This window comes from Piliocolobus tephrosceles, chromosome 12 (assembly GCF_002776525.5).
Source record: "Piliocolobus tephrosceles isolate RC106 chromosome 12, ASM277652v3, whole genome shotgun sequence".
NCBI classification, from domain to species: Eukaryota; Metazoa; Chordata; class Mammalia; order Primates; family Cercopithecidae; genus Piliocolobus; species Piliocolobus tephrosceles.
This window is the reverse complement of record NC_045445.1, coordinates 738,547-757,449: the sequence shown is the minus strand read 5'-3', so window position 1 is coordinate 757,449 and position 18,903 is coordinate 738,547. Positions and strand designations below refer to the sequence as shown.

Genomic DNA, 18,903 nt, shown 5'->3' with positions numbered 1-18,903 from the left:
TCAACATAGGAAATAAACAAAGTAAAAAAATTTTTTAAATTCCATGACCTGCTGAACAAAGCAAAAATTTGATCCTATGGTAGGATTAGTAAATTTGATGAACCTATAACAAAGCTGATAAACTTAAAATAGTTAAAATATAAATAAAAATATCAGGTATGAAAAGGGAGACATCAGCACAGACATTATAAGGATGACAAAAGTAAATTAAACAACTTAGTTGAAATGGACATATTTCTAGAAAAACACAACTGATAAAAACTGATACCAGAAGAAATAGAAAATAACATTAAATACGAAAGAATAAATTTTACAAAAATGTGCAAGACCTGTACAATAAAATTTTACAAAAATATTGCCAAGAGAAAATTTAAAAGATCTAAATAAATAAATAAATAAATAAATAAATAAACAAACAAACAAACTATGCTCATGGACAGGAATGCTCAATATTGTTAAGATGTATGCTCCCCCAAATGGATCTATAGAGTCAATGTAATTCCTATCAAAACCTCAGAAGATATTTTTGTTGATAAAATTGACAAGATGATTCTAAAATTTATATAAAAATCAAAGAGAGCAAAGTTGGAGGAATTATACTAATATTAAAACTTACTATAAGATAATATGTTACTGGTACAAAGACAGACCAATAAGTCAATGGAATATAAGAGATCAGGGTTGGCAAACTTTTTCTGTGAAAAGCAACATAGTAAATATTTTAGGTTTGTAGATACATATGGTCCATGATACATATTCTTATTTGTTTTTTTGCTGTTTTTTTGTTTTGTGTGACAATTCTTTAAAAATGTAAAAAAATTCTTAGCTCAATGTCATATAAAAACAGGCTGCAAATTTGGCTTGTGGAACATAACCTACCCCTAAAATAGAGTACAGAAACAAAGCTATAGTGATATGGTCATCAGATTCATGGCAAAGACAACAGTGCAATTCAGTGAGGAAATTATTTTTTTCCAACAATTGGCGCTAAAGCAATTGAATATCCATATGGAAAAATGAACTTTTATCTGCATTGCTCCATCAAAATTAATTAAAAATGAATCATAAACTTAATTGTGAACAATACAACAATCAGACTTCTAGAAGAAAATATTTAAAATATGTAGAAAGAATATATAGAAGGATGGCATCATGTTCTTAGGATAGGCAAAAATTTCTGAAACAGAATACAAAAGGCACTAACCATAAAAAACTGAAAAATAAGAATTAATTAAATGTAAGAACTTCTATTAACCATAATGCACCCTTAAAGGAGTGAAAAGACAAACCACAGACTGGGAGAAAACATTCACAATACATAAATCCAACCAAGGACTTGTATCTAGGCAAAATAAAGACCCATTCTGACCAAAAACTGACAGAGAACTTTTACCAGCCAACCCACAATGAAGGAAGTTCCAAAGAAGTTTCTTCAGACAAAAAGAAAATGATCACAGATGGAAGCAAGAAATGCAGAAAAGAATGAAAGAAATGAAAGGTGTAAATATATATATATATATACACACACACATAAATGATATTGATTACATAAAACAATAATAATGTCTTATGGGGTTTAAAATAGATGTAGAATTCAAATAAATGACAAGAGCACAAAAGGTCGGAGTAAGAAATGGAGTCATGTTGTTTGAAAGTCTTTGCATTATCTGGGAAGTGGTAACAAATTAAATTAGACTTTAGTAAGTCAAGAATGCATGCTGTAACCTTTAAGATATCCCATATGAAACAGTAGAAGAATGTAAACTAACAACTGAATAGAGTGAAAATGAAATAATAAAATAATAATAAATAATAATAAAGACTCAATTCCAAAGGAAAGAAAGCAGAGAAAAGTGATAATAAAACAGGTGGGACAACTAGAAAGCAAATAAGATGTGAGATTTAAATCCAAATATATCAGTAAATACACTGAGCGTAAAGGATCAATTACATCAACTAAAAGATCAATATTATCAGACTGGATAATAAAATAAAAACCAATTATTTGTTGTTTACAAGAGATGCATGTAACTATAAGAATGGGGAAAGACTGCAAATAAAAGTAAAGAAAAAAGAAATACTATACACAAACTAAAATAAAGCATATGTAAAAGATCAGACAAAGTAGATTTTAAGATGATGAACATTAGTAGATTTAAAGAGGAGGATTTTATAATGACAAAAGGAGCATACCCCAAAGGACATAACAATTATACATTTGTACATACTAGTAATACAGTCTCAAAATATATTTTAAAATTGACAGAATTAGACAGACAAAATCACAATATAGTAGGAGATATTAACATATCACTCTAACTGATAGAAGAAACAAAACTTAATTGGATTTTTTATGTAGAAAATCACTGTCTTTGGTTCTCCCTTCTTACTGAACCAAAGACAGTGATTTTCTAGAAGTCAAGTGAAGAAAGTTTCAAGAAGAAAGTGACCAACTCCATCAACTGATGCTGAGAGGTCTGGTAGGTCAAGGTTTGGGAATTGTTGAAATTGGCAAGTTAGAGGTCAATTTCGACTTCTTCCTTGAAAAGAACTTGTTCAGTGGAATGGTGCAAATGAAAGCCTCAACTGTACCCTCAAGTACACTAGGACATAAAATTAGGATTTTTATTTTATTTTATTTTATTTTATTTTGAGATGGAGTCTTGCTCTTGTCGCCCAGGCTGGAGGGCAATGGCATGATATCAGCTCACTGCAACCTCTGCCTCCTGGGTTCAAGTGATTCTCCTGCCTCAGCCTCCAGAATAGCCGGGATTACAGGCACACACCACCACGCCCAGATAATTTTGTATTTTTAGTAGAGACTGGGTTTCTCCATGTTGGTCAAGCTGGTCTCGAACTCCTGACCTCAGGTGATCCGCCCGCCTTGGCCTCCCAAAGTGCTGGGATTACAGGTGTGAGCCACCATGCCTGGCCAAAATTATGATTCTTATGGGCAAGTTTTCTCAAACCTTCAAGAAATCCATGGTTCCTGGATTATTTAAACTGTTTTGGAACATAGAAAAAATGGTATGCTTGTGATTTCTGTACAAGGCTAATATAATTCTAATATTAAAAATATTAAAATGGCACAAAAAGGCAAAGGAGTTAATCTCATTTATTAATATAGATGTACATTATTCTAAATAAAATATAAAAATAGTGCTTAACAGTATATTAAAAGAGTAATATACCCTCGGCTCATATTCTAAGATAATTCTCAGAAGACAAGGTTTGATTTGCTTTTTGAGAAAGGAGAAATATTGTTAAATATATATACCTCTCTTCCACCCATTCTCTCAATATTATATCACAAGTTTTGGTTAAATCAATTTCTGGTATTCATATCATTATAACCATGTAAACATTTGTTCATGGATGAGCCATGTAGTGTACTATGCTTAAATATTTTTCTTGTAAAATTTTGTTTATACTGGGGTTAATAATTGGCTCATTTTTTGTTTTACTAGTTTTTCTGTATACTTATTACTACTACACCCTTAAACTGACAGAACCATGAAACTCCTTTCAACACAATTATCTTATCATCTGCCAAATCAGCTCAATTTCTCCTGTATTTTCATCGCCTTTAGACTTTGTTTTGCTTCTCCCATATAGACTGGTTGTTCAATAAGCCTGCTACACAGGTGTTAGTCTGGGATCTTCATTGACCCTCCTCCTGGGAATTCGCTTTGCCTGTCTATTGTGTTGCATACCCTGAATCCTGGATCCCAAGATTTTCCTTTTCATTGATTTGCTTTATCATCTTGGTAGAGTACATCCTCTAGTATTTTCCCAAGAATATAAAATTGCATAGGAGATAAATTTTTCAGAGTTTGCTGACAAGTTTTGTAGAGAAGTGGCAGGCAATGATCATCCCAGAACAAAAAGGGGGAAGAGAAAAAAGCAGAACTCTAAATAGTTTTTTCTAATCCATTTTCTCATTGTTGCATACAATGCCCTGCTCTTCATTTTGCAGCCACCCACCTCCCCTACATACATATCATTTCAATACAACCATAAAAAGGGGCAGCTGTTGTGAAAAACATTCTGGCAGTTAGTTCCTGAAAAAGTTAAACATAGAATTGCCATATGACTCAGAAATTCTACTCCTGAGTGCATACCTCAAATAATTGAAAACAAGTGTTTAAACAAATACTTGTACATGAATTTTCATAATATCACTACTCACAATAGCCGAAAGGTGAAAATGACCCAACTATTCATCAATAGATGAGTGGATAAGCAAAATGTTGTCTATTTATACAATGGACTACTATTCATCCATAAAAAGAATGATGTACTGATACATGCTACAGTGTGAATGAATCTTGAAAACAATATGCTAAGTGAAATAAATCAGATACAGAGGGCAAATATTGTATGATTCCATTTATATGAAATGTCCAGAATAGAGAAATCTACAGACAGAAAGTAGGTCAGCAGTTGCCAGGGGCTGGGAGAGGAGGAAATAGGGAGTGACTTCATAATGGGTATGGGGTTTCAATAAAATAAACAAATAAAAGGGACCAGACTTTATCATATTAAACACAGGAAATCTTCCTTAGGCATTTTGTTTAGTTTGAGCTTTGTAATCAATGATACTATATTAAAATTTCCCATCAAAGAATATAAAACAGAGTTTTAATTTGTCTTTAGAAGTGATCACCAAAGTAGCTTAAATGTTTCTCAAATTATTGATATCTAATATTTTTCTCTGCCTACACAAACACACACACATTTTCTCTCTTTGTTTTAGACAATTACAACCATATTATACATATCATTCTATAATAGGTTTATTATATTGTATATATGTTTTTCCACCTAGTTGTGAATATTTTCAATGTCATCAGATATTCTTCCATTTAATCATTTTTAATGGCTTCATAGGATTCTTATAATATGGACAAGCCACACTTAACTAATCCCCTATTGTTGGACATTTACATTTCCTCCAAGTGTTTACTAGTCCCTTTATAGGTAGTTCTGCCATATATACCCTTGTATACAATCTTTTTGCATTTATTTATTTGTATATTTATTTAGAGACAAAGTCTCATTCTTGTCGCCCAGGCTGGAGTGCAGTGGCACGATCTCTGCTCACTGCAACCTCCGCCTCCTGGGCTCAAGCAATTCTCCTGCCTCAGCCTCCTGAGTAGCTGGGATTACAGGTGCCTGCCACCTCACCAAGCTAATTGTTTTTGTATTTTAGTAGAGACAGGGTTTTCCCATGTTGGCCAGTCTGGTCTCAAACTCCTGACCTCAGGTGACCTGCTCGCCTCGGCCTCCCAAAGTGCTGGGATTATAGGCATGAGCCACTGTGTCCAGCCCATTCATTTATTTTTACATATTTTTAAAGTATCTACTATATGCCAGGCACCATAGATATTGGGGATATGGTGATTAACAGGATAGATTAGGTCTCTGCTCTCAGAGAGCTTACAACTTAGTTGGGAGACAGATAAAGACATAAACACATAAACATAAATAAGCAAGATACTTTCAGAGATGTTACTGGGGTTCTTCCAGGTTCCTCGCTCACTTCCCACAGAAATATATCACTTGAAGTAATATAAGTTTCCAGGTATGAAAGTAAATGTGTGATTATGTATGAGGACATTAGTTTTTATTCTCTAGAAACTTCCCCATGAGCACTTATCTCCAGAAATGCTGTAAGAGTAAGACAGCAACTACAATCTGCAGGTAGTTTTATGTTCTTCCCTCTGTAGATGGTGGGGGTTGGAGGGGCCAGGAAGCATGCAGTGGCCTAGTGCTTGTTAGTAAGCTGTGTGAACACAGAAGTCTGTGTTGGACTTACGGTTGATAGTCTCAAAAGCCTTGCAGTGGTTATTGAGGGAGAGAGAGGAAGAGATGCTGAAAGCCACATTTGTTCTGGAGGCCTCACAGTGGTTTGGGGATATATGTGCAGAAGATTACTATGCATTTCCCAAGGTCTTCTAGGTGGTATTTATCCAGCAATACCAATGTTCACAAAGCACACACAAATATTCACAAGCCTTGTGAAAATGAAGTTTACATGTTCATTGCATATTTAAATATATGTTTACAACTATAGTTTAGCAAACACATTTGAAAATTAGGCTTTTCAGTGGGCTTGAGGTATACTCCAGTGTGACACCAGCTGTGGTGGCCATGGGAGTGCCTGTGCCACTCCTTCCTAAACTCCAGGTGATGCAGTGCAGGGAAACACAGCTTCCACTTGGGAGAAGGAGAGGGAAGAATACAGAGGACTTTGTCTCGCAACTTGGGTACCAGCTCAACCACAGTAAAAAAAGGACCAGGCAGATTCTTGAAACCCCCAATCCTAGGCCTTTGCTCCTGGATGGCATTTCTAGACCCACCCTGGGCCAGAAGGGGATTCACTGCCCTGGAGGGATAGACCAAATCCAGGCAAGATTTACCACCTGATAGCTAAAGTGGCCTTGGGCCTTGAATAAACAGCAGCAGTAACTGGGCAGTAGCAGTCATGGGCCTTGGGGAGCCTAGGTATTGCACTGGCCTGAGAGACTATGGGATTCAGATGCAACCCACCACAATGCCAGCTGTGGTGACCATGGGAATGCTTGCATCACCCCTCCCCCAACTTCAGGCAGGCCAGCATGGAGAGAGAGTCCTGCCTGGAGGAAAGTGAGGGAAGAGAGTAAGAGACCTTTCCTGGGAATCCAAGGAATTCTCCCTTATCTTCCCCAAGTCCACCAAGTCTGTATATCTAGGAGTCTGCAAAAGTTTCAGCATTCCTGGGCTTAGAGTACCCCCAAGTGCTGAAATGACCACAGTCATCTAAGTAACAACACTCAATCCCCTTTGAATTTTTGGAAAGCCCTCTCAAGGATGGGTACAAATAAGCCCAGCCTGTGAAGTTTGGAATAAATACATAACTCTTCAATGACCAGACATGAATGAACATCCACAAGTATCAAAAACAACAAAGAAAACATGACCTCACCAAATGGACTAAATAAGGCACCAATGACCAATCCTGGAGTGATGGAGATATGTGACCTGTCAGACAGGGAATTCAAAGTAGCTGTCTTGGCTGGGCATGGTGGCTCATGCCTGTAATCCCAAAACTTTGGGAGGCCAAGACAGGTGCATCACTTGAGCCCAGGAGTTTGAAACCAGCCTGAACAATAGGGCAAAACCCTGTCTCTACTATTATCTATCTATCTATCTATCTATCTATCTATCTATCTATCTATCTATCCATCCATCCATCCATCCATATGCTGGGTGTGGTGGCACACACCTGTAGTCCCAACTACCTGGGAGGCTGAGGTGAGAGAATCACCAAATCACCTGAGCCAGGGAAGTCGTGGCTGCAGGTTACAGAGTAAGACATATATATATATATATATATATATATATATATATATATATATATGTATATAGTAAGATATATATATATAGTAAGACATATATATATGTGTGTGTGTGTGTGTGTATATATATATAGCTGTCTTGAGGAAGTTCAATGAACTTCAAGATAACACAAAGGAGGAATTCAGAAATCTACCACAGAAACTTAACAAAGACATTGAAATGATTTTAAAAATCAAGAAGAAATTCTAGAGCTGAAACATTCACTAGACGAACTGAAAAATGAATGAGTCTCTCAACAGCAGAATTGATCAAGCAGAAGAAAGAATTAGTGAGTTTGAAGACAGGCTATATGAAAATACATAGAGGAGAAAAAAGAAAAAAAGTTAAAAAAGAAGAAAGCATGCCTACGAGATCTAGAAAATAGCCCACAAGGGCAAATCTAAGAGCTATTGGCCTTAAAGAGGATGTAGAGAAAGAGATCATGGTAGAAAGTTTATTAAAAGAAATAATAATAGAGCTCTTCCAAGATGGCCAACTAGACATAGTCAGGAAGAGGATCTCCCAACAAGAAACCAGATTATCAAGAAGACACTCCAAGCAGATCTATGGGAAGGAAGGCATTGAGAGTGGACTGAGGGAGGATACAGACCCTGGGCTGAAGGGGAAGGAATCTTGGAACCCTGCATGGGGGCTGCCACGCACCAGGACTCATTCCTGGCCCCAAGTAGCTCCTGGTGAATGGATGAGTTAAATAGGCAAGGAGTGGCTCATTCTCACCACAGACCCCCAGAATCCTAGCTGAAGAAGACTCCTTGACCCCCATGGGCATTTCAACTGACAGGGAGAGCTGCTTGGAGAGGTGGACAGGACAGAATTCCAGCCTTTGCGGAGTCTAGAGGGTTTGGCTTGGGAAGGGTTGCAGTGGAGCACGGCCAGGGATGCCCATCCCCCAAGGCTCACCATGTTCTTCTAGGTGGCTTTGGCCTTTGTTAACTATCAGACCTGGACAGAGCAGGGCAGTCTTGCCTGTGGGATGGGGCCAGTCTGATCTGAGCACCCTCTGTCTGCCAGCCTCTGTTGGGGTCCCTGCGTGGCTGAACCCACTTGCACTGCAGCCTTGGATACTCAACCAGGGCACTTCCTGGTGGCCACTACCATAGCACCTTTACTGGCAGACCCTGCCTAATCATTGGAGAGCTTCAGTAGATGGGCCTCTGCCAACTCACACCCACTCACCTGCAGCCTCCCCTCACCACTTTGCTGGCATAAACTCGCCCACAGCCTCCCCCCACTGCTTTGCTGATGCGCAGGGCATGTGGACCTTATCATCCTGTTGCCACCAGTGCATGTGCATGTGAATGTTGCTACCATTCCTTTACCCTCACCAGCATGTGCACACACACACCCTGCTGTGATTGGCACACACGCACCCTGCCACACTACCGTCAGAATACACACAAGTGTATAGCCCACTGCCACTGCCCCAATGAAGCAATTTGGCTGGCACCGCCCCGCCCCCCCCCCACCATTGGAGTGTTCTCGCCAGTGGACTGGGAACACCTCAACTCCTCCAGTGCAGCAGGTGCTTAACCTCAAAGGGCCAGAGAACAAAGCTGTGGGCCTGGTACCAGCACCCCTGGGATAGAGCACATAGCCCAGGTGTGCTGAACTGAGCCTTGGCCCCCTGAAATTTTCCAGAAACGAAGCCAGTCAGCTGAACCCAATTTATATCACAGTCAAACCCTCACTGGCCTCAAAGAATATGAAAGCAAAAATCTCCACCCAAAAAAAGAAACTTCAAAGATTAAAAGAACATTAGCCCACACAGATGAGAAAAAAACCTGTTCAGTAATTCTGGCAACTACAAAAGCCAGAATGTCTTCTTATATCCAAATAACTGCACTAGCTCCCCAGCAATGGCTCTTAACCAGGCTGAAATGGCTGAAATGACAGGCATAGAATTCAGAACCTGGATAGGAAGAAAGATCATCAAAATTCAGGAGAAAGTGGAAACCTAATGCAAGGAATCTAAGGAATCCAATAAAACGATACAAGAGATGAAAGATGAAATAGCAATTTAAAAAAGAACCAAACCGATCTGATAGAGTTGAAAAACTCACTACAAGAATTCCAGTAATACAATCAGAAGTATTAACAGCAGAATAGATGAAGCTGACGAAAGAATCTCATAACTCGAAGACTGGTTTATTGAATCAACTCAGTCAGATAAAAATTTTAAAAAGAATGAACAAAACCTCTGGGAAATATGGGATAACTGAAGCAATCCCAAGAAAAAGAACAAAGCCAGAAGCATCATGCTACTCAACTTCAAACTACACTACAAGACTACAGTAACCAAAACAGTATGGTACTGGTACAAAAACAGATGCATAGACCAATGGAGCAGATTAGAGAACCCAGAAATAAAGCTACACACCTACAACCATCTTATCTTTGACAAAGTCAACAAAAACAAGCAATGGGGAAAGGACTTTCTATGCAATAAGTGATGCTAGGATAAATGGCTAGTTGTATGCAGAAGATTGAAACTGGACCTCTTCCTTATACCATATACAAAAATCAACTCCAGATGGATTAAAGACTTAAATGTAAAACCTAAAACTATAAAAATCCTAGAGGAAAGCCTAGAAAATACCATTCTGGACAAAGTCCTTGACAAAGATTTCATGGCAAAGACCCCAGAAGCAATTGCAACAAAATGAAAAATTGAGAAGTGGGGCCTAAGTAAACTAAAGAACTTCTGCACAGTAAAAGAAATGATCAATATCAACAATAAACAACAAACCAACAGAATGGGAGAAAATATTTGCAAACTAAGTATCTGATAAAGGTCGAATATCCAGAATCTATGAAAAACTTAAATTAACAAGCAAACAAAAATTTTTAAAAAGGGCATAGGACATGAACAGACACTTCTCAAAGAAGATATGCATGTGGCCAACAAATATATGTAAAATTGCTCAACATCACTAATCATTTGAGAAATGCAAATGAAAACCACAATGAGATACCATCTACCAGTCAGAATGCCTGTTATTACAAAGTCAAAAAATAACAGATGCTGGTCAGGTTTTGGAGAAAAGGGAACACTTACATACCGCTGGTGGGAATGTAGATTAATTCAGCCACTGTAGAAAGCAGTCTGGAGATTTCTCAAAGAACTTATAAGAGAATTACCATTTGACTGAGCAATCTCATTACTCATTACATACCCAGAGGAATATAAATCATTCTACTATAAAGATACATGCATGTATATGTTCATTGCAGCACTATTCACACTAGCAAAGACATGGTTTCAACCTAAATTCCCATCAATGGTGAACTAGATAAAGATATTGTGGTACATATACACCATGGAATATTACACAGCCATAAAAAACAAGATCATGTCCTTTACAGCAACATGGATGGATTTGGAGGCCATTATCCTAAGCGAATTAATGCAGGAACAGAAAACCAAATACTGCATGATCTCACTTATAAGTGGGTGCTAAACATTGAGTACACATGGAAACAAAGAAGAGAATAATAAGATGCTGGGGCCTACTTGAGGGTTGAGGGGTGAGGATGAAAAAACTACCTATTCAGTACTATGCTTGTTACCTGGGTGACAAAATAATCGGGACACCAAACCCCCACAAAATGCAATTTACCCATGTAACAAACCTGCACATGTACCCCCTGAAGCTAAAATAAAGTTGGAAAGAAAAAATAGAAAGAATGACAGAACTTTCCAAACCTAGAGAAAGATATGAATATCCAGGCACAAGAAGTTCAAAGAACACCAAGAAGATTCAACCCAAATAAGACTACCTCAAGGCATATAGTAATGAAATCTTAGAGGTCAAAAAAAGTATCTAAAGGCAGTAAGGGAAAAGAAGCAAATACCATGTAAAGGAACTCCAATATGTCTAGCAACAGTCATAATAACAGAAACCTTATAGGCCAGGGGTAAATGGGATAACCTATTCAAAATGCTGAAGGTAAAAGACTTCCAAACTAGAATATTATATCCAGAAAAGTAATTCTTCAAACATTAAGGAGAAATAAAAACTTTTCCAGACAAATAAAAGCTAAAGAATTTAATGAACACTGGACCTATCTTATAAGAAATGGTAAAGAGAGTTCTTCAATCTGAAAGAAAAGGATGGCAAAGAGCAAGAAGAAATGATCTGAAGGCACAAAACTCACTGGCAATAATAAGTACACAGACAAATACAGAATACGCTAGCACTGTAATTGCAGTGTGTAAACTACTCATATCTTTAGTATGAAGACTAAAAGAAAAGCCTAACAAAAATAAGAGTAACTATAATACAAAATTTTGTTAAGAGACAATGTGAAAAGACATAAATTGAGACAACAAAAAGTCAAAAAGAGGCAGGGGATGGACTTAAAAAGTTAGTTTTTAGTTTTATCTTTGTTTTTTTTTTTTTTCTTTGAATTGTGATCAGAGTTAAGTTGTCAGCAGTTTAAAATAGTTGGTTATAAAATGTTACAAGCCTCATGATAACTACAAAGCAGAAACCTATAATAGATACACACACACAAAAAAGAGATTAAAACATACTACTAGAGAAAATCACTTTTATACAAAGACAGACAGGAAAGGAAGAAGAGAGGACTAATAAAACAACCATGAATCAAATAACCAAGTGGCACTAGTAACTGCTTACCTAACAATAGTAACATTGAGTGTAAATGAACTAAATTATCGAATGAAAAGACAAAGTGGCTGAATGGATGAAAACAAGATTCAACCGTATGCTGCCTGCAAGAAACTCACTTTACCTTATAAAGAAATGCAGCCTGAAAATGAAGGCATGGAAAAAGATATTCCATACAAATAGAAACAAAAAAGCAGGAGTAGCTATACCAGATAAAATAGACGTCAATCCAAAAACAGTGAAAAGAGACAAAGAAGGTCATTATATAATGATAAAGGAGTCAATTCAGCAAGATGAGATAATAATTCTAAATGTATATGTACCCAACACTGGAGCACTGAGATACATAAAGCAAATATTATTAGAACTAAAAAGAGAGATAGACCCCATTACAGTAATTGGGTATTTCAATACCCACTTTCAGCACTAGACAGATTACTAGATAGAAAATCAACAAAGAAACATCACACTTAATATGCACTATAGACCAAATGGACCTAATAGACACTTACAGAATATTTCATCCAATAGCCACAGAATACACATTTTTTTTCTCCTCAGCATATGAAACATTCTCAAAGACAGATTACATATTAGGCCACAAAACAATTAAAAATATTCCCCCCAAATGAAATCATATCCAGTATCTTTACTGATCTTAATGGAATAAAACTAGAAATCAATAACAAGAGGAACTTTGGAAACTATATGAATACATGGAAATTAACAACATGATTCTGAATGACCATTGGGTCAATGAAGAAATTAGGAAGAAAATTGGCCAGGAGCGGTAGCTCACGCCTGTAATTCCAGCACTTTGGGAGGCCGAGGCAGGTGGATCATGAGGTCAGAAGATTGAGGCCATCCTGGCTAACATGGTGAAAGCCCATCTCCACTAAAATACAAAAAATTAGCTGGGTGTAGTGGCAGGCGCCTGTAGTCCTAGCTACTCGGGAGGCTGAGGCAGGAGAATGGCGTGAACCTGGGAGGTGGAGCTTGAAGTGAGCCGAGATTGTACCACTGCACTCGAGCCTGGGCGAGAGAGAGACTCCGTCTCAAAAACAAAAACAAAAACAAAAACAAAAACAAAACAAAACAAAACAAAACAAAACAAAACAAAAAAACAGAAATTAGGAAGAAAATTTAAAAAATTTTTAAACAAATGAAAATGGAAATACAACATATCAAAACCTATGAGATACAGCAAAAGCAGGACTAAAGGAAAATTTTGCCTTTAGTTTTTTTTTTTTTTTTTTTAGAAAAAATTGTATTTATTTACAATACATTTTTTTGCATTTATTTACAATAAATGCCTACATCAAAAAAGTAAAAAGACCTCAAATAAACAGCACAATGATATATTTTAAAGAACTAGAAAAGCAAGAGCAAATCAAACCCACAATTAGTAGAAGGAAAGAAATAATAAAAATGAGAGCAGAAATAAATGAAATTGAAACTAAAATAACAGTAAAAAGATCAGTGAAATGAAAAGTTGGTTTTTAGAAAAGATAAACAAAATTGAGAAACCTCTAGTTAGACTAAGAAAAGAAAAAGATAAGATAGAAATAATCAAAATCATAGACAAAAAAGTAGACATTACAAATGATATCACGGAAATTCAAAGGATCATTAGAAGCTACTATGAGGAAATATATGCCAATAAATTGGAAAACATAGACGAAATGGATAAATTACTATACATATACAACTTACCAAGATTGAACATAAGAAATACAAAACTTGGGCCAGGCACAACGGCTCATGCCTGTAATCCCAGTACTTTGGGAGGCCAAGGTGGGTGGATCACTTGAGGCCAGGAGTTCGAGACCTGCCTGGCCATCATGGCAAAACCCCATCTCTACTAAAAATACAAAAATTAGCCAGGTGTGGTGGTGCACACCTGTAATCCCAGCTACGTGGGAAGCTCAGGCACAAGAATAACTTGAACCTGGGAGGCAGAGGTTGCAGTGAGCTTAGATTGAATGCACTCCAGCCTGGGTGAAGAACAAGACTCTGAAAAAAAAGAAAAGAGAAGAAAAGAAAAGAAAAGAAAAGAAAGGAAAAGAAAAGAGAGAAAGAAACAAAGAACTTGAATAGATTAATAACAAGTGATGAGATAGAAATAGTAAAATAAAAGTCTCCCAACAAAGAAAAGCTCAGGACCTGATGGCTTCATTGCTGAATTCTACTGAACATTTTTTTTTTTTAAAAGAACTAATACCAACGCTCCACAAACTATCCCAAAAATCAAGGAGGAGTAAATACTTCCAAACTGATTCTACAGGCCAGTATTATCCTGAAACCAAACCAGACAAAGACACACACATACACAAAAAGAAACTACAGGCCAATATCTCTGATGAACATTGATGCAAAAATCCTCAACGAAATACTAGCAAACCATATTCAACAACACAGTAAAAGATCATTCATCATGATCAAGGGGGATTCATCCCAGGGATGCAAGGATGGTTCAACATATGGAAATGAATCAATGTGATACATCACATCGACAGAATGAAGGACAAAAAACATATGATCATTTCAATTGATGCCAAAAAGACTAAATTCAACATCCCTTCAGGATAAAACTCTCAACAAACCAGGTACAGAAAGCATACCTCAAAACAATAAAGGCCATATATGACAAACTATGGCTAATATCATACCAAATGTGGAAAACTGAAAGCCTTTTCTCTAAGATCTAAAACAAGATAAGGATGCCCACTTTCACCAATTCTATTAAACGTAGTCCTGGAAGTCCAAGCCAGAGCAAGTAAGCAAGATAAAGAAATAAAGGGTATCCAAATTGGAAAGGAAGAAGTCAAATTCTCCTTGTTTATAGATGACATAATCTTATATTTCACACAAAAAAACTAAAGACTCCATCAAAAAACTATTAGAACTGATAAGCAAATTCAGTAAAGTTGCAGGATACAAAACCAACAGGCAAAAGCAGTAGCATTTCTATATATCAAGAGCTAACAACCTGAAAAAGAAATTTTTAAAAAATCATTTACAATAGCTACAATAAACCTAGATATCTCTATAATGAAAACTAAAATACTGATAAAAGGAATTGAAGAACACACAAAAAAATGAAAAGGTATCTACCCCATGTTAATGGGCTGGACAAACTCATATTATTAAAATAGCAATGCTACCACACTTAATGTAATACCTATCCAAATACCAATGAAGTTTTTCACAGAAATAGAAAAAAGAATCTTAAAATTTGTATGGAACCACAAAAGACTCCAAACAGCCAAAGTAAACCTGAGCAAAATGAACAAAGCTGGAGGCATGACACTACTTGACTTCAAACTATACTACAAAGCTATAGTAACTAAAACAGCATGGTACTGGCATAAAACCAGAAACATATGCCAGTGGAACACAACAGAGAACCTAGAAATAAATCCACACATTTATAGCCAAACTTATTCTTGACAAAGTACCGAAAACATGCACTGGTGAAAGAATAGTCTCTTCAATAAATGGTGTGGGAAAACTGGATATACTCATGCGGAAGAACGAAACTAGACCCCTATTTCTCACTATATACAAAAATAAAATAAAAATGGCTTAGAGACTTAAATATAAAACCTGAAAGTATGAGACTACTGGAAGAAGACACTGGGGGCATGCGCCAGGACATTGGTGTGGGAAAAATTTTGCAGGTAAGACCTCAAAAGCACAGGGAACTAAAGCAAAAGTAGACAAATGGGATTATATCAAGCCATAAGCTTCTGCACAGCAAAGGAAACAATTAACAAAGTGAAGAGACAATCTTAGGATGGGATGAAATATTTGCAAACTATACAACTGAGAGGACATTAATAACCACAATATATAAGAAACTCTAGTCAATAGCAAAAAAACAAAGAACCCTATTAAAAATGGACAACAATCTGAATAGACATTTCTCAAAAGAAGACATACAGGCCGGGCGCAGTGGCTCATGCCTGTAATCCCAGCACTTTGGGAGACCGAGGCCGGTGGATCACGAGGTCAGGAAATCGAGACCATCCTGGCTAACACGGTGAAACCCCGTCTCTACTAAAAATACAAAAAATTAGCTGGGTGTAGTGGTGGGCACCTGTAGTCCCAGCTACTCGGGAGGCTGAGGCAGGAGAATGGCGTGAACCCGGGAGGTGGAGCTTGCAGTGAGCCAAGATCGTACCACTGCACTCCAGCCTGGGCGACAGAGTGAGACTCCATCTCAAAAAAAAAAACAAAAAACAAAAAACAAAAAAACAAGAAGACATACACATAGCCAACAGGTATATGAAAAAGTGCTCAATATCAATAATTACCAGAGAAATGCAAACCAAAGGCACAATGAGATATTTCACTTCAGTTAAATGGCTTTTATAAAAAAGACAAAAAAAAAAAATTAATGAATGCTGCTAAGGATGTGGCAAAAGGGGAATGTTTGTACACTGTTGGTGGGAGTGTAAATAAGTACAAATACTGTGGAAAAGAGTAAGGAGTTTCCTCAAAAAACTAAAAACTAAAAATAGAACTACTATGTGATCCAGCAATCCCACTGCTGGATATATATCCAAAGACAGGAAATCAATGTATCAAAGAGATAGCTGCACATCAACACTTATTACAGCACCATTCACAATAGCTAGGATATAAAATCAACCTAAGTATACATCAACAGATGAATGGATAAAGACAGTGTGGTATATGTACACAATAGAATATTACTCAGCCATTAAAAAGAATGAAATCCTGTCATTTGTGGCAACATGTATGAGCTTGGATGTCATTATATTAAGTGAAATAAGCCAGGCATAGAAAGACAAATATCACATGTTTTCACTTACATATGAGAGCTTAAAAAGTGGATCTCACAGAGACAGAGAGTAGAATGGTGCTTAACAGAGTTTGGGAAGGGTACGTGGGATGGGGTGGAATGAAGAGAGGTTGATTAATAGGTATAAAATTCACTTAAATAGAAGGAATAAGTTGTAGTGTTCAATATTACAGTAGGGTGACTATAGTTAACAATAATTTATTGTGTAATTCAAAATAACTAGAAGAGTGGAATTGGAATGTTCCTAACAGAAATAATAAGTTTTTGAGGTGATGAATATCCCAGTTACCCTAATTTGATCATTACACATTGTATACTTGTATGAAAATATCACATGTACCCCCTAAATAGGCACAACTATTATGTATCCATAAAAATTGTAAAAATTAGCCCTTGGCATGTGAAGGTACTTTTTAGAGCAAAGACTCTTAAGTTAAATACTTGAGTGGGTGCTGTCATTAAAATGCCTGGCAATTGCCAGAATCACTTGAACCATTTCATATCTGCCCAAATGTGAGTTATTGGGCAAAAGAGCATATGAATGACTAGTGAAGCATTCACAGCTGTTGGTACAAGAATAATATACATAACTAACCTGGGTTTTCCATCGACATGAAGACAGTTTCTCCTGAGAATGGGAATAGGGTAAGTGTGTCTTCATAGACCATTTTGTGTTTGAAGGTATATCCAGAGAAGAAGACAGAAAGGAAGTCAGTCTGTGCTCCAATGCTTAGAATGTACCAGTATGCCACCTCATGCAAACAAACTGACAACTGCAGACTATCAAAAACATAGCCATTGATGCCTGCAAAAACAATGGGGAAAAAGAGATTTAGTCATATCACAGATTTAGTATTTTGGATTGTGATTGTCATGACACAATTAGGAATTATTGTATGTTATGCCCATTATCTTATTCCCAGGAAGAGATATTATGTCTTCAAAAAAAGTAGATTGTTAATAATCAGTTGGGCCACAATCCCAATGTGAGGAGACAGTCATAAACCATCATGATAAAGATTAATTTGGATGTTTTATGGGGGGCATTTTGATGAGTAGCAGGATGTTTGCATGGTCTTAAAGTATATCCCTTCAAACCATTTATTAATTGCAAGGGTGAAAATGGTAACTACACAGAGGAGAAACCAGAAAAAAAACCTTTGGGTGCTTAAAGTTACCTTAAAGTTATCAAGGTCCAGATTCAAGGAAATTAAAGAAGCAGGACAAGTAGTTACTTGTACTAGATCCCTGTACCTCAAGGAAGAAATGCTATAAATGACAGCATTGGTTGATACAACTGGAATACCAGCTGTAAATTACAGAAATGTGTTTTATCATCTTGAAGTGTCTGTAATTTCATAACATCATTCTGTTTATGTAAAAGAATATCTTTATTCACAGGAAATGTGCACTAAAGTATTGAGAGGTAAAGGGGTATGATGTCTGTAACCCATTTTCAAATGGAAAATAAGTAACAGAAGTGTGTATATAAAGAAAAGAGAATCAAAAACAAAACTGCAAAATGTTAAACATTTGTGAATCTGGGTAAACGGTATATGCAAGTTCCCTGTATCATTCTTGTAACTTTTCTGTACATTTTAAATTATTTCAAACTAAAGAGCTAAGCAAAAGTAACATTGGTCTTAGACTATAAAGGGAATTGTTTCTGAAAGCCTCTTCCACACATCCATCCATCCATCCATTCAATAAACACTTGTCTACTCTATTACTAGGTACTGTGTAAGATGGTTGCCCACAAACCACTAAGCAATACTCAGACATTGGCTTACTGTAACTAATTAATAATTGAAGTTTTTTTCCTATACAGCATTAAGAGATGTTATAAAGCTATTATAATTAAAGATGCAGAATAGATAAATATATCAAACAGAATATAGAGTCCAGAAACTGGCAAGATATAAGTGGAAATTTAATATATAATAAGTTGAAACTTAATATATAATAAAGGCAGCATCTCCAACCAGTACAGGAAAAAAAAAAGAGCTATTTGGTAAATGATAATAGAATATATGACTATCCACT

At 36.5% G+C, this 18,903-nt stretch overlaps 1 protein-coding gene across 1 annotated transcript in view; it reads right to left on the bottom strand.

The window, feature by feature from the left end:
• The window catches only part of F8 (coagulation factor VIII), a 196,566-nt gene that overhangs the window by 74,591 nt on the left and 103,072 nt on the right, over positions 1 to 18,903 (bottom strand). Inside the window, exon 9 of the mRNA XM_026451334.1 lies at positions 17,456 to 17,665. Coding sequence (XP_026307119.1) covers positions 17,456 to 17,665 — 210 coding nt within the window. The remainder of the gene's footprint in view (positions 1 to 17,455; positions 17,666 to 18,903) is intronic.